The sequence below is a fragment of the Histoplasma capsulatum genome, genomic scaffold, assembly GCF_000149585.1.
Source record: "Histoplasma capsulatum NAm1 scaffold_1 genomic scaffold, whole genome shotgun sequence".
Taxonomy (NCBI): Eukaryota; Fungi; Ascomycota; class Eurotiomycetes; order Onygenales; family Ajellomycetaceae; genus Histoplasma; species Histoplasma mississippiense.
Window position 1 is genome coordinate 4,764,131 of NW_001813982.1, and position 15,993 is coordinate 4,780,123.

Sequence of the window (15,993 nt, forward strand, 5' to 3'; positions counted from 1 at the left end):
GGGGACATATATATTATGATATAGTTATTCCCATTTAGCTTTTCTTCACTGAGATTAATAATTCTCAACCAACATAACTAAGTTATCCCTTCTCTCATGACAAATAATTTATAAAAGGCCAGACGTTGCGACTGATATTGAGTCGATATCTTGCCAAATGAAACCGGAAACTTCAGTTATGGGAAGGCATATACAACATAAAAAGCGCGGTTTTTTCTTTCTTCCCCTAGAGAGAGAGAAAGATTCCGATTCTCTACGGAAGCTTTAAATATCACTACGACTTCCCCAGCAGCTTCTCAACGACAGCCACTTTGTCTTCCGTACTCTGCACCTTGTCGGTTCTGTTTTACAAATGTCCACCAGTCAGTTATATAAAACTTTGTTTCATCGACCTGACGTTATAGATATAGATATAGATATATAAATGCCAGCAAAAGAGGGAATGCCTCACCTGGACCCAACCCTAATATCTGTCTGTATACGCACAATGCCCCGTTTATGGAGCATTGCATGCGCCTGGCCGATCAAGGCAAAAACGGCGTCCCATGATCCTTCTGCAGGCTGTTAGATTTTGATCCCCAAACGGGACAGATAATCGGGAGGAGTTGGGAACAGGAGCTTTGAGGATGCATATCCTCTCGGGGTTAACCCGCCGAGGAGAAGAAGCAGTATTACAATGAAAAGAATTCATTGAACGTACCTAGAGTAGTCCCCGCCGAATGCATGACATATTTCACCCCAGATTTCTCAACCAGACGTTGGACATCAGCAATTTGTTGAGATACTGACGCTGACGATGTGCCTATCTGTAACAGAGATTAGCTACTTAGAGAGAGGAAAGGGGGCACCCGATGATGCATCATTTGATTTTCTCTCCAATTGACTGGGCTCTCATGGAGTCGAAGCAATTCAAGGGGTGGATTGATATAAGGACACCAGAGGAAGAACAAAAATTTGATGGAGATTCGAGTGAATTCTTCCTTAGATATAATCACACAAACTATTCAGCAGGCCGCATCACCCACGCAACGCATGCTTTTAACGTACCGGTATCAGACAGAAATCTGCCGTACAATGTGGTGGTGTGGCAATTGTACTAGATATGCTCTCCATGACTGAATCCTAAGACGAATCTTTCGTGGCTGGTGAAGATATCAACAGGCATAATAGTTAAGAAGATACCGGGCAGCTGAGGAGTGGGTGAAGAGTTCGATTATTACCTCAGCATTGCATCACTGTCCCGTCTACAATCGCAACGAAGCAGAAAATACACGGACAGATATCATTTTCCTCGTCATCGTTCAATTTCAAGGCTGATAGAGTTGAGCTTACCAGTAATTCTGCCTTTTGCTCATGGCCTGATGATGTTGCGTTTGGATCTCGGGTAATCCACGGGTCATCCCACGATCCCGACAGATTTCTCCTTATCCTATTCCATGTCCACACTCGCATCCCTTGTGACGGCTACTAAATGAGGTTTGATGGTCTCCCGACCTTGGCAGCCTGGGAGTTACATCGCTAAGCCTACAGGCCATGAACAATCCAGGATATACGCCTAATGAACCTAGGAACGAGCTGGACCATCGTCCGGGCCCCGTCATGGCTAAGCAAGGAGATCCTCAGATAATCAACTTGAATTGGTTGCTGCCGACACTGTTCACATTCCCTCTGAGAAGTGTATTCATTCTTGTTCTCGCCGGAGCTACAAGCCTCATGGATATCAGACTAAGTCAGTCCATCTATTCCCATATAATTCACATCAATACCAAGCTCTGTTTGATCTTTCTTGACTGTGAGGAAAACGGCGTTGACGCTGCCCATGGATGGCAATAACTCATGTGTAAGGGAGAATGCGGGAGACTGGTGACATTCAAGCACCAGATGCTTTTAACCTTTGATGGCCTTGTATTAGGCCACTAGGGCAAAAGAGCTCAATCAATCACTACCAAGCGCCGTGGTGGTATACGGCGTAGAGGGTACGAATCACCCAATCCAATCCCTCCAACTCCTTGCAATCTAACTGGTCAGCTGAGTTTAGACGTGGGGGCCCCTAAAGTGGCGCCAAATGTTCCAGGGGCTACGCTGCCGGCATGATGTGTTAGTCGCTTGGGGGAGTGCCATTTCCCAACCTTGCAGAATTGTTCCGCAATGCATTAGTCAACTTGGGATTGAATCTTCAGCAATTTTCGGCTCTTCGGCCTGAGCTCCTACAGGTACCAAGATTTGTTCTCGGATAGCAAGGGAGCAGCCAACTCTGAATGCAAGATGAAAGTTAGGAACTAAGAAAGAGAACAGCTCCACAAGAGGCTGTGTTGCAACAAAATAAAGTCCAGGACCATGCAGCATTGCGAGATACTAAGAGCGGAAAATCTCGAACACTCGACCTGTGAAAGACATGGATGGATGGTCTTTCTCGTGATGTTGCTGTTATCAAGTTCCTGTATATTGCAGATGAATATGCTGCTCAACCGCAACTACCTGAAATTTTTTGCTTTTGACAGAGCCCTGGAGATAGGATCACAATGTGAAGCACTGCCCAAGGATAGTTATACAAACGGAGCGGTTTACAGTTGGTTCATTATTCAATTTAATGAATTAGGTTTGAGGTTTATGGTGCTCAATGTATTCGCGGAGATCCCTCTGCTAAGGAGCATGGGCCTGTTGCCTTGGACCTTGTGGGAGTCAATGATCCGCACCATAATCAGGGGGGAGTGGCAGAAAAATGTGGCATGAGCAGCGAGACTTCTCCAGTGAAGATTGGAGGAGCTGAGTTGGGGTTTCAACACTAAATGCTACTCTTTGAGTTTTTGTCCCCTTGTTTCCTGCCTACCTACGGAGCATCGAGTGGAGTTTGTTGAACCAAGTTTGATGTTTGATATTTACCTACAACAAAGGGAATTGAAGTGAGGCTGACTCCTCAGGTGAAATATGCAAGGGCATTGCCGTTACTCATCTTCCGTGTGATACGTGTGGTTTGCTAGAATGGATTGATGGACGTTTGAAGGGTAGCGCACGAGACGCCGTTCGGATATCTGCATGAGGCTCGAGCACACCCGCTCCAGGGGATATCGGGATCCTGCAGACCTTGCAGGGTCCTACGGCGATCATCAGGCGTTCTTACAACCCCGCCCTTGTGGAGTCTCTACTCCATACGGGTCACTGCCGCCGCAAGGAGCCAGCTCGGTCCTCTGAGCCCGCGCCTCCTTCAGAAAAAGGGCTCCCGGGGCTTGACACCTAATAGGCCCAAGTTTGAAGAATCAAGCTCTCCACCACGCCCAAATAATTTCAGTAGTTCGTCCACTGGAATGTAACGGATCTACCGTTGGGGCTCCATGTAGCGTGCTCGAGGGAAGATGTCTCACACTTCCGTCCATGATATAAGTTGCAACAAGTCAAGCACTCGCCAAGGCAATTAACAAGTGACAGCGTTAGTGCGAGTAACTTAATGAGATCAAGGGGAGAAGAAAAAGTTTTTCGGATCGCAGCCATTATTAACTTAACTTACCCCTCACATTATCATGGAATATATACGTTATTCTCTCTTTCCATTTTTTTGCGGCGGAACTCTCGCCCGGATATCGAGTCAGGCCCACCATTTCCTCGCATGCTTTCTCTGTGGGATTGGTTGATTCGTGAGTATTCATATGCATCTAAACTAAAAAAGTCCCACTGCCACCGGAGCTGTGGATCTCAGAGCTTGCACCAACCTAATTAATTATTTCGTGATGGTCAAGGCTTGATATGTTTAGAACAATCGCATGATAAATGATATTTTTTTTTTTTTTTTTTTTTTTTTTTTTTTTTTTGGGGACCGGGGGAAAAAAAGAAAAAAAAAATCAACATAACATCCAGATTCCAGACTGAACTATGAAGAGCGCTACAGACGATAGCGTTTAAAATTGAGTTTATATTCTGTTGCCACAGCTGAAGGTCTCTACAACTAACGAGTACAAACTTGTGATTTATCAATTTACTTTTTGGCTGCCGGTGTTTGATTTTTGATCATTTATCCTATTGCGCCTTTCACGCCGAAGAGAATAAATACAAAAGTTAGGCCACGGCGCTCCGCGATATTCGTTTCTATACGACAAGCCCTCTGGACACGAGGGTTAGAGCCTCAAATTCCGCGGTCTCTCTCCGCCATCAGTTGTGAATTGCTGTGGAAATATTGATAACTAGCCTCCAAGCAATCAACAGACCATATATACTTTCGAACGCATATTGCCTGTGGCTTTTTTCTTCCCTGGCCCAGCTCGGGAATTTTTCAATAGATAATATCCCACTGCAAGACTCAGTGTGAGAACCCCTACGAACCTACCGAACTGCGGTGCCTAACTGGCTTATAAAGCAGAAGTGTCAACCCAGGCTATTCATGCCGTTCACCTGCGTGACGGATCGAGTCTTTTACGGGTTTCTTCATTTTCTGGGAAGGGAAAAAGTAGTGGTCGCGCACCTTTTCGATATCGCAGTTGCCAACACAAAAAGATTCGCAGAGGAAGTGAAGGAGCCAAGGAAAGAAGACAAAGCAAAGAAAGCAAGAAAGAAAGAAAGAAGGAAGGAAGGACTGAGAAGAAAGAAAAGCTGCAAAAGCAAGTCGCATCAATAAGAATCGAAATTGCGTGGTGGCAAACTCGTATACGCCTTTGCTCGACCGATCTGTCTGTACTCACTCATATCTCGCTTATTTCTCCTTCAGCCAGCCGACTCTTGCGCTGTGGTGGTTGTTAATCACTGAACCTATTGGGAATGGAAACTCTGGAGTTAACACTTAGGGCTTTCGATTTGCAGGCCTCTCCTTCCTCGACCACATCTCCAACGGCTAGCAGGGCCAGTTGCTCGTGCCAAATCCCCAAGATCCGAACCCCAGCCCAAATTGGCCTGTCTCCCCGCGGGCTGTTGGACCACTCGATTCTCCAGCATCATTCCCAGCATCTGCTGCATGGTCCTTCTTGCTCTGCGGAGCGGCTGTATTCCCGATTGGATTGCGCGCCGTGCTGCCTGCCGTATCTGGTGTCTTGTTAATTCCTTCTGTGTCCACGTATAAACTCACCCGGGGGAGTGTTTGCGTTTTTGCTGTTGCTGTTGTTGTTGCTGCTGCGATAACCCCTACTCTCTTCCTCGATATTCAATTTACATGACGAGGTATATAAGCATTTCCTTGTCACAGCCCCCATCTTTGAATTGCATGTCACATCCAGATCCGCGTCTTTCACGTTTTGGGTTGAGCTGCACCTGCTCCATTCTAAGTTTGCGGCTCCTTTCATGCATTGCAATGCTGTATCGGAGTTGATTTCAATTCGTGAAAGAGACAAACGGATCGCGTAGTGCCTAGGAGAAGCGGCCCCCAAAGAGAGTCACTTCCGAGGTCTTACAAACTGGTATTGGCAATTAGGAGGAAGGCGGCAGCAACCAACTTAAAGTGATTGTTGCAGTATAATACTCTTCAATCGTACGCCATTTCATTTTTAAGGACTTTCACTGAGGGGAGACAGGTTGCTTTATTGGGTCATCTGTTTCCATCAATTGTCAATTCCTGATGGTCGGCTTAATCTTGGTTTTTGCCTTTTCTGCTTTTATATTTATCGTGACTTTCGCGTGTCGACATCAACAGCCATCTGCATCGCGCACTCCAATGCAACGAAACCTTGGAATGAAAAAGCAAGGCGCAAAGCCGTGGCGCGGCAACTTAATAGGAGCTGTCCCCCTAAAATCAGAGAGCACCACGTCCCAAACAACATCTATAACATCACATACTTTCCGGGAACTCTTTCCTCGCGCTCGACCGTTCTATCTAGCCGAAGGCGGTGCGAATATAGTCTACAAGTTTACGACACAAAATGAGCATGCTCCCTCAATTACGACAAATGGGGGTGGTCAACAGCGCGATAACAGGAAATTGCTGCGGTTGCGGAAGCAAATCAAGTCTGCGACTTCTTACGCAGACACTGTGAATAACTTTGATAGCTACATAAAACCTATGTTTGACAACCACGAATTGGTTGACCAGGAACTTGTCAGACTACCAAAAGGATTCATAGCATACTGCAATAAACAGCTTCGTGTGGATGAAGCTCGCAATTTGCGCCCGAAAGAACGCTATGGTGTTTATTTATCCACCAAGGAGCCCTTCGGTTTAATGATCACTGACATGACCCCAGTCACAGGGTCAGGAGGATGCTTGTGGGAATTCAAACCAAAGTGGCTGCTTCAGTCGCCATCAGCGCCGCCCGATGCAAAGAGATGCAGGACTTGTGCGTTACGAGAGATGAAAAACTTCAACGCACGAAACGCTGGCAATTCTGAAAAGCAATCATTCTGCCCGCTTGATTTGGTTTCGGATAACTTTGAAGATGTATTACGTGCGACACGGTTTATCCGTGGAGGTCACGGGAGAAAGCGTGTCGCCGCGTTCTTGCATCGAAATAGCACCCTGCTTAGACTGCAAGAGTGTCAGCGCCAAATGAATGCAGTAGGCCTTCCTGGTTTACAAGCAAATTTTCGGGAGCGTGCTATTTCCATGACGCTGAGGGATTGCACCATGTTTGTTAAGGTAGGTGGTTGGCATTTCCAGAATAAGGAAATGGTGTACTGGGACTGACCTTCTTCAATTCGCAGGTTCCACTCGACGAACTTCAACCACTCGAAGCGCGCTTGGGAGATCTTGATTTCAAGAGTGGAATCGGCGGGAAACTGCAGTATTGGCGAGAGACGGAAAGTCGACTCATTGAAGACGGGTGGTATAGCGCCACTCATCCGGACCAAAAATCTAGCGAATGCTCGTTACAGGGTTCGCGAGCTGACTTCCCTACGTTTGCGGAGAGGGAAACATAATAATGATGTTGGGAAACAGAGGGACAACTATCCGTACAATAATTCCGGCGAGGTCATTTATTGGATTAAGGGGCATGGGGCCATATCGTCTTCGTACCCTTCTCATTAAAGGTGGGTAATGCACATTGTATATTAGATATTCTTCTTTGAGGTCCCTTTCTATAATAGTGGGGCTTGGAGTTTTCTGGTTTTCCTGTTTTCCATAATTTTTTTTTTTTTTACAAAGAAATCGATATTTCTCCCCTTTTATCCATATGTTTCTATCAGCGTCCATTGTGATAAGTATTGTCATTATTAATTCGTCCTCTATGGTTATTCAATGCCATTAAAGTGTGCTTGTTGGACAGGAGCAGCTCATGAAATATAATAATTAGGAATCGGAGAATTCCCGGCCTCCGAAAAGTCAAAAGTGCCGAGCGCGTTAAATCCTAACGCCGAGGGCGAGGTTAACAATGTTCGCTGGGAATAGTTAAGCATTTGTTAAGCATTGGTAACCGGGCCCTAGATGATTTGTAAGCTGCCGCTCACCTGCAACCTCTGGTCGGCCCCTCGTTCCGAGGGTCCGCCATCTCAACGTTATCCGCCATCTCAACGTTACTGCCCACTTATACCCATGATATTCAGTTGATTTATCAACCAATGAATCTATATTTGATAGATACAAATAGATTATATTGTAAATGAACTATTGCCGTGAATTCCTTGTAAATTTGGTGGCATTAACATAAATGCCTTTGTCTCTGCAATATCTCTTAAGTTCCTTCATAACCTTCTTCCATTTTGGCCGTAACTTCTCCAATGCCTCCTCACTACCAATCTGATGATGAATAGCTGTCATTTTGCGAATATTATCTGCAGAGATGACTCCTCCTTTATGAACTACCCTCCGTGAGCCGTTCAGACGGCGTTTGCGAGCAGCCGAGGCGGCAGTTGTCTGCGAGAGCTCCTCCTGCAAAAGAGCCACTGTATTGGCCATTGCAATACTACCCTTATAAAGCTTCTGTAATCCTTCATATATATAGTCCTCATCATAGTTATCTTCATCTTCCTCTTCCAAAGCCTCGAGTTTGCGTTTATATCGGTTGAATTGGCGTACAGTTGAAGGAGTATACCAAGTATCTGAATCCATGGAATCTGAATTTGAAGATTCTGAAGGAGTAGTCTCGAATTCACGCAATTTATTAAGGACAATTGAAGGATTGAATGGAAGTAGGCCAGTTGCTTCCCATCCATGTTTGATTGTATGAACTCTGAATGTTGCTTTTCGTATGGAGGTGATAGCATGAAGAAATTCAACCTTTGTGAACTTCTCACAGCCGCGTCTTGTTGCTTCTTCAACTGCCACTGAATGATGATGCTTAAAGGCTTGAAAAACACCAACATCCAGAGGTTGTAATAGGTGACTCGTATGCGGGATGAGATAGAAGGGAATGATGTTGTTCTTTTCACAAAAATCCATGAATTCAAAGGTGCAATGGGAGTCAAATCCATCTAATAGAAGCAGACGGTGGGTTCCTTTGGTGCGAGCTTTTGTAGACCGATGGAAATGCTGAATCCACTGAAAAGAGATTTGATCATTATTATACCCAGTGTCGGATGTAGCTATCATGGCATCCTTCTCTATTTCATCTGTCCACCGCTCCTGTAGCTGCTTCGCGGTGAGAATATATAAGGGAGGAATGGTAAAGCCATCAGTTGCAACTCCTTCAATGATAGTAAGACTTTCTCTATTATTTGAACTTCCAACATAGGCCCGTCTTCGAGGATCTCGCGTTACAATCCATTGATCATGTCCAATTCCTATTCTGAACCCTGTTTCATCGAAGTTGTAGATATCGCAATCTTGAATTCCATATTTATTGACTGTTTCTTTGAACCGGTTAAACCAATCAAGGATATGAGATGGTTGATGAGCCTGTTTCCGTAATATATCAATGGTCTTCTGCTTGCGTACATTATACTCTGGATGGCGTTTGAGAAATCTTTTGACCCAGTGCTCTCCAAGCCCAGGTGCAGGTGTGGTAGAATCTGTATGGCTCTGCGCAAGTAGGAATCGAGCAGCACCAAAGATCATCGATCGATTGGGAGGTAGGCATAGCTTATCTAGAGCTTCTATATACTGACAAAGTGATTTTTCCTGCTCAAAAGATAAAAGTCGATTAGCAGGAGGTCGATGAGTTCGCGGAGCACGGCCATTGTATCGATTGAGCAGACGGGAATAGGGAAGGTTATAATCTCTTGCCAATGCTTTGATATTGGGTTTTTCAATATCGGCTATGGAATCTAGAGCCTCTGTGATCTTATTCTCTATTAAAATATATGTAGAAGTCATCACATTGGTTGATTATTGCATTTTGAAAAAAGAGATTCGCGTATTTGAAAATAATCGCGTTGAGATGGCGGATAACGTTGAGATGGCGGACCCTCGGAACGAGGGGCCGACCAGAGGTTGCAGGTGAGCGGCAGCTTACAAATCATCTAGGGCCCGGTTAATGTCATTTGGGGTAGAAGCACACCACGATGGAGCATTCCGCGCCGGGCCCGAAAAACCTCGGGTCATCACTGGTCAATTTGGAGTTGGAAACCGAAGCTAGCTACATTCGGAGAAGTTTCTATATTTTCTTTGGAGACTTTGTTTCATATCTGGTCTTCGAGGACTGCTCAATTTGTCATTCATGAATAATTGATATTCTGACAATGCCCTCATGAGGAAGCTCGGTACCTTGGCTTCACTGTTCTTGGACCCCGCGAGCACTGTTCTATAAATCGAGCTCCTCTCCCTGACCCGTTCATCATGTGCTCATCCATAACAACTGCAAAGGAATTCCTTTCCTACTTAATACCCCTCAAGCATTTCGCGAATCATCCTTCCCATAGATCGCCAGCTTATATCCGCTAGAGTCTGACCGGAACTTGTCTTTGTGCGTTCTCGCAATCGGAAAACAAAATGACTGTCGCAGAGCCTAAGCCTCTTATCCCCGCCGCTACCGCCGCTGCTTTCATAGAACTCGCCAAAGCACGGCGCTCAGTTTATACGCTCTCCGCCTCAAGTCCAGTACCAGACTCCGAGATCCAAGAGTTGGTCAAGAGTGCCATCTTGCATGTGCCAAGTAGTTTCAATACACAGTCCACCCGTCTTGTGCTTCTGTTGCATGAAGAGCATAGAAAACTGTGGGATGCAGCGACAAAAATATTTGTGGAGTCGATGGTAGTCCCGGGGAAGATGTCGAAGGAAATGTGGGAGACCCATACGAAGCCCAGGTTGCAAGGATTCAGGGCAGCGTATGGCACTGTACGTATTTCCTCCCCATTGCCGTTCCTTTCTGGGTACGGAGTAAAAGAACTCGGGTTACGTAAATCCTGGTTAACTAACCTAAATCGTCTGCACCCGTATAGATTCTTTTCTTCGAAGATCCGGAACACATCGCGCCAATGGCGGAGAAGTTTCCGACATATAGAGATCAATTTGCCCCTTGGGCACAGCATACGAATGCCATGCATCAGTATTTCCGTTCGTAGTCTTTCGCCCTTCTCTTGGTTGTTCTTTTAAAAACTTCCCCTCGCCATGTGTTTCTATTTTGGCCATGTCTGCGAAGCCCACTTATCTAACAGTTATCGAATACACAGTCTGGCTCGCCCTTCGATCCGTTGGCCTCGCCGCAAACTTACAACATTACAACCCCTTGATCGACGACACTGTTGCCAAGACCTGGTCCCTCCCTGGTGAATGGAAGCTGGTCGCTCAAATGGTCTTCGGCACTTCAACGGATGAACTGATGGAGAAGACATTCAAACCATTGGAGGAGAGAGTCAAGGTGTTTGGATCGAAAGAGTAGATTTTGGATGTGGATTGATGATGCGGGATTCGTGAATATATGAATGAATGTACTATTGGCGATGTTCAGTGTCGTGAAGTAGAAGTTGCATTTCTTCGGTTGTTTTCCTTTTTCTCTTTGTGAAGTTTTTCTCCGCAAAATCATCTTTGGTTGCATTCTCTATAAAACTTTTGACCTTTGCTGTTCGAAATTTTTGGAAGCATGACCCTGCGGCCACTGAAACCACATGGAGAGAAGAATAGATACACACGTACGTTTGTTTTGTGAATCCGGTGTGATAGAAATATATACCTTTATTAAGATATTGCCTCCCAGACCGGACGTATAGATTGTTGCCCCAGAAACGCTCTTGTATTTCCAGCGGCCATTTACCGGAAAGTTAGTAGTGAACTATTCCATCCGCTACATAGTACATTCTATGGGGTACTGGGAGATATAGTCCCTGCGCGGCCAATTCGTCCCGGAAAATCCCTCCAGATGGCCTGAATGTTTAAGATGCCGATATTTCCTCAATAGAGAAGTTCTCAGATCCAAGTCTCGAGGAATTAGAAATCAATGGATGAAATTGTGAGATTTTTGTGTTTGGAGGCGATTGACGAACGGTTGAGAAGCGTAGAGGTATCCGTGCCCATTCAAGAGTCAGCTGAGAAGCTGGGCCAGTAATAAGAATGATGTTAATGCATGTTGATTTGGGAACTGGCTTGTGAAATGTCGAGGATTCGTTCAAAAAGGATAATTAGAGACCGGTATTTCAGGTCCAGTGATGGCAGCCTGTAAGTATCTCTACCATACATAAACCGCCAATGTTACATAGTGTCGTCGTGCTCCCACCTTCTGAAAAGGAGAAGGAATTTGCTTAAGTAGGAAACCTTTCAGTTAGACAGGATATTCCTAGAGCGTGTTAGACGGGAGATTTCTCACCAATTGTTCCAATGACTTGATAATTCTTCGAATTGCAAAAACAGAATGGCAAGAGAAACGTCTATTTCTTCTTCACCACGGTCGTCACACCCTCACTCTTCCTCAACTCATCCAACTTAGCTTCCCGCTCCGCCAGCTTTGCTTTCTCTTCCTTCAGCATCTGATCCACAGTCTTGATAGCCTCGGCCAACCTATCCAGCTCCTTCGACTCTGTCTTTTGACTGTACGGATTCTTCGGGCTATCCGAGTAAGGGATTTCCGCTGTCCTCCCCGGTTGCGTTTGTGGCTGCTTAGCCCCCTTCCCTGCTTTTCCTTTAGGAGGTTGCTGCACTACTCCTGTTCCGCCCGTAAGAAGATCATAAAATTGTTCAACGGGCTCGTTAAACACAACCTCTTCGTAATTCTGTGCCACAATGACATCTCGCCTCTCTCTTTTCCCCTCGATGTCATCCCCGTACGGATGCAGCTTCAGACTGTGCCATAACGTTTGCGGTTTCTCTGTCGACTCTGGAACGAAGTATAACTTGATCTGTATCTCAAACTCACCCCATCCTGTCTCTGTTACCTCGAACGGTGGCGATTCGATGGTGCGCACACACTGCGCATAGGTCTCATGTAGTTTGAACTGCACCTTTTTCAACCAGTATGAGATGTCTTCATCGTTGACACCTTTGACGAATACACGCCACTGGTGGGTGTGGTCCTCGGGCGCGTTTGGGGGTCGTTTTGCCGGGTCAAAGGGCTGCGCTTCGCTTCCGAAAACTAGTATTGGCGGTCAGATAAGGAGGAATTATCGCGGGTAAGTTAAATAACTTGGCCGCACATGCTATTACATACCAAATGGTCTAAATATTGAGATTCCCTGGGAGATCAATTAGCATTGCGGGGAAGGCTGTGTGATGGGTTTTGGACTCACGCGAACACGTTTAGTGCCTGCTGGGGCAGGCATTTTGCCAAAGGTTTTCGAAACAAGTTACGGGACCAGATGGGGGTAGGATCAAATCGCTCGAATTGTTGGTAACTGAAGAGATCTGAGGAGATCGGAAGTGAGGACCAAGCATCGGCATCCATGTTTTATTTACCACGTGACATGGAAGTTGGTCGGCCGTCAGCCAGCTTAATTAGAACATGATGCGAACTTCGACAAACTTTTATAGCTTAGAATACCCTATTGGAACCATTCGGAAGATATAGCAATAAGAACAAAATGGTCGGTGATAATATCCTTACCTCTACGATATAAATCGGTATATGCAAATGGCGGCAACTAAGAGAATTGTGGTTGCTGGCGGAAGCGGATTTCTGGGTAAGTGCTAGTAAATATGACCGTCATATCCTGAGAGGACTGTTATTTCTGTGTAGACCAATTTGTCTAACTCCCATGATACAGGTTCCAGAATATGCAAATCAGCTGTAGCTCGAGGATGGGAGGTGGTGTCGTTGAGGTAATTTGTCTCATCAATTTTAGCAGACTGCTTTCCTACACCAAATAGCATAACAATTGTTCTTTTAATTTTTTTTTATAGTCGACACGGCGAACCAGCCTGGGGAACTGTTACATTGTCCTCGCATGCGCCGCGGTGGGCAAAGTCCGTTGAATGGGCTAAAGCCGATATCCTAAAACCTGCCACCTATAAACCGTTCCTCAAAGACGCTTCCGCGGTGGTCCATTCTATGGGAATACTGTTAGAGGCGGATTACAAAGGAATTGTGCAGGGCAGGGAATCGGTAATTAGTGGGCTACAGAAACTGTTCGCAACGTCAAGACCCGGAAGCCAGAATCCGTTGCAAAGGCAAGAGGGAGAAGAATTGACCTTCTCTGGCGGTCAATTAACATACGAACTCATGAATCGGGATTCTGGTTGGTTTGGAACTAGATTTTCTATATTTTATAGGGTTATAATAAACTATGCTAACGTTTTCACTGCAACAGCTGTGGCTCTCGCGCAAGAAGCCGTTTACGAGAACGTCCCGACGTTTGCCTTCATATCAGCCGCAGCCGGAGCTCCAGTGGTTCCGGAAAGATATGTCACATCCAAAAGGGATGCGGAGGCCCTCATCTCCTCCAGCCTCCCTGACCTCCGCAGTATTTTCATAAGACCGACTTTCATGTATGATTCATCGCGGAAACTAACACTGCCTATTGCGCTAGGTGGGATCGTAGGATCGGAAGTGAACGCGCTCCTGGGAGGACGGCTTTCATTTTTGGGAATGATGACCGCGAAGCCTCTAAACGTCAATATTGTCAGCGAGGCTGTGGTGGAGGCAATTGGTGATGATAATGCCCAAGGTGTTGTGGGACCTAAAAAGATTGAGACGTTGGCCACGAAGGGTTGGAGAAGATCTATGTTGTGATCTTGAGCTATCGTCTATCGCCTTTTAATCTGAGGTGGCGAAGAGCCACTCTTTGTATTATTATTTGAAATAGCGATTCTCATCTGTTGATCCCGATAGTGTACAATAAATACCCATCCTAGCTTTACCATTATTCTCAAATCATGGTCCCGCGTTCGAAACTGTCTCGAATTTCCGCAGTATACTAGATAGAAAAGTTAGCGAAGTGTCATAAAAATAATTGCGTATAAAATGTATTTCCAACGTACCTTGTTATAAAACCTTGCCAACTGTTGGTTAAACTTCTTATTTTTGTCGTTGATGTACGTAACATCAGCCTCCTCATCGTCACGACCGCGGTCCTTACGTTTCTTCAGCGAATCTCCTCTGCCTTCCTCAAGTCCGCTACCAGTCTATCAACTGCAACACGGTCTGGTTTGTTCTCCGCAAAATCCACCGAATCCGCTGTGGAATAAAAGGTGCCGTTTTTATCAACGGCGACGAGCTCTCCATCCTCTGCTTCCACTATCTGAAGTCCACCACTTGCCGCAGCTTTTTCCACGGCTAAGATTTTTTCCTTCTCATATGCCTCAAGGTCGGGCTGCATCTGTCTCATCTGCCTTTTGTAGATCTTTCTTGCATCTTGGCGATAGTCCTGGAAAGCTGTATCGTCTCTGTGTCTCTGTTTCTTTTCCATGCGTTTATCCCATTTCTCCGACTCATCGACAGTCCAGTCCCAAGCACGCTTCCGCTCGAAATCCTCGCCCTGGGCTTCAGTATCTGCTTTGAGCAGGTTATGCGATGCGAAAGCGTGTTTCCGGGAAATACTCGAGAGAAGGCTAGGATCGGTAGCTAGGCGTTTCGATTCGGCAGCAGTCTCCCTTAGATTTTTTTCTGCGGCGTTTTTCTACTTTCCAGTTAACATGTGCACGATATCAATGGTTGCGAAAAAAAAACTCACAGCTCTCGCTTGAAGTGCCTTGAAACGGTCTCTCATTTCCCTAGTCCTTGAAGCAGCATCTGTTGTCTTATTATTTTCAGTGTCGGCCGACAAAGTACTTGCCGTGTTCGATACGGGATTCTCTTTGGGGCTTATGGGAGACTTGCTATTAACCACCTGGACCCCGGCTTCGTCTTGGATGGCAACCGGAGTGGCCAGTTCCGAGCCAGAGGAGGGGTGGTGTTGCTGGTTATATTGGTCCGGCATGATTGCATGTAATAAACGAACAGGCGTGCCTTCGCCACAGGCGTCGTGCTGGTTGATTCTCAGTAGCTGTTTGAGTGGTTTTCCAACGTTGACAATAAATGATAAATGCCTTGGTGACGATTTCCGCCTGAGGCTTTGGGAACCACTAGTAACTAACGATTAGGACTAGCCACTTTTGTCACAGAGCCGCGATCTTATAATTTATTATCTCCAATGCAGAACTTGAGCTTCAACAACAATAACGCTCCAGCCATGGCCACCTTCCCCTGATTGCCTCTCTATATAATTCCCGCATAGGAGAGGAGAAGCCTCCATGTCAAATCCTTCGATTTGCCGGTCATGGCTCCCTCCACAACCACCACGCCTTTGTCGCTACGCCTCGAGCTACTTACACCCAAACACCCAGACGGTATCGCTTGCTCAACTCTTGTTCCATGTGCGAAGGTCAAAGGCGCGGCGGGAACCTTCAGCGTCTCAATTGCTCCGATTTGCTGTAATGGGGACCCTGAAGAAACCCAACGATGGATACTACGCGAAGGACTTTGAAGAATATATGCTTGAAGCATTCTCCAAGCCTCATTTGCCAGAAACTTGGACCATTTTCAACACGGAACCGTCGAAAATCAGACGCCTGAATAAGAATGCTCCCCGTGTCGATAGATATGACCCCAAAGATTTCAAAGATAATATTGAATTGCCGACATTACAAGCTGTTTGTGAAAAATATATCGTCTCGCCCCGGGTAGCCCGCGAAATCCTGATGAACCATCAAGGCATCGTTGCTTCATTCGAAGGCTGTGCTAAACGTGAAGGCTCTGCTAAAGTCCTTGCAACCCTGAATGCCCTTGTCGCAAGATTTGCATT

The 15,993-nt window shown here is 45.9% G+C and overlaps 7 protein-coding genes across 7 annotated transcripts; 4 read left to right on the top strand and 3 right to left on the bottom strand.

Annotated features, from left to right (window-relative positions):
- Window positions 1-5,632: 5,632 nt before the first annotated feature.
- Window positions 5,633-6,831, top strand: HCAG_01343 (conserved hypothetical protein; the record flags this gene model as incomplete). Its single annotated transcript, XM_001544246.1, has 2 exons — window positions 5,633-6,550; window positions 6,616-6,831. 2 exons carry the CDS (start codon window positions 5,633-5,635, stop codon window positions 6,829-6,831), a joined length of 1,134 nt encoding a protein of 377 aa, XP_001544296.1.
- Window positions 6,832-7,516: 685 nt separating this feature from the next.
- Window positions 7,517-8,905, bottom strand: HCAG_01344 (predicted protein; the record flags this gene model as incomplete). The annotated part of the gene is made up of 2 exons (XM_001544247.1): window positions 7,517-8,746; window positions 8,786-8,905. 2 exons carry the CDS (start codon window positions 8,903-8,905, stop codon window positions 7,517-7,519), a joined length of 1,350 nt encoding a protein of 449 aa, XP_001544297.1.
- A 322-nt stretch (window positions 8,906-9,227) lies between these two features.
- On the top strand, window positions 9,228-9,425 carry HCAG_01345 (predicted protein; the record flags this gene model as incomplete). Its single annotated transcript, XM_001544248.1, has 2 exons — window positions 9,228-9,286; window positions 9,314-9,425. 2 exons carry the CDS (start codon window positions 9,228-9,230, stop codon window positions 9,423-9,425), a joined length of 171 nt encoding a protein of 56 aa, XP_001544298.1.
- Window positions 9,426-9,778: 353 nt separating this feature from the next.
- Window positions 9,779-10,667, top strand: HCAG_01346 (conserved hypothetical protein; the record flags this gene model as incomplete). Its single annotated transcript, XM_001544249.1, has 3 exons — window positions 9,779-10,123; window positions 10,228-10,342; window positions 10,459-10,667. 3 exons carry the CDS (start codon window positions 9,779-9,781, stop codon window positions 10,665-10,667), a joined length of 669 nt encoding a protein of 222 aa, XP_001544299.1.
- A 982-nt stretch (window positions 10,668-11,649) lies between these two features.
- HCAG_01347 (conserved hypothetical protein) lies at window positions 11,650-12,659 on the bottom strand (the record flags this gene model as incomplete). Its single annotated transcript, XM_001544250.1, has 3 exons — window positions 11,650-12,350; window positions 12,426-12,433; window positions 12,505-12,659. 3 exons carry the CDS (start codon window positions 12,657-12,659, stop codon window positions 11,650-11,652), a joined length of 864 nt encoding a protein of 287 aa, XP_001544300.1.
- A 186-nt stretch (window positions 12,660-12,845) lies between these two features.
- On the top strand, window positions 12,846-13,943 carry HCAG_01348 (conserved hypothetical protein; the record flags this gene model as incomplete). The annotated part of the gene is made up of 4 exons (XM_001544251.1): window positions 12,846-12,894; window positions 12,979-13,033; window positions 13,115-13,449; window positions 13,522-13,943. The coding sequence occupies 4 exons, from the start codon at window positions 12,846-12,848 to the stop codon at window positions 13,941-13,943; spliced, it is 861 nt and encodes a 286-aa protein (XP_001544301.1).
- A 136-nt stretch (window positions 13,944-14,079) lies between these two features.
- On the bottom strand, window positions 14,080-15,129 carry HCAG_01349 (conserved hypothetical protein; the record flags this gene model as incomplete). The annotated part of the gene is made up of 4 exons (XM_001544252.1): window positions 14,080-14,127; window positions 14,192-14,335; window positions 14,380-14,829; window positions 14,884-15,129. 4 exons carry the CDS (start codon window positions 15,127-15,129, stop codon window positions 14,080-14,082), a joined length of 888 nt encoding a protein of 295 aa, XP_001544302.1.
- Between the last annotated feature and the right edge of the window lie 864 nt (window positions 15,130-15,993).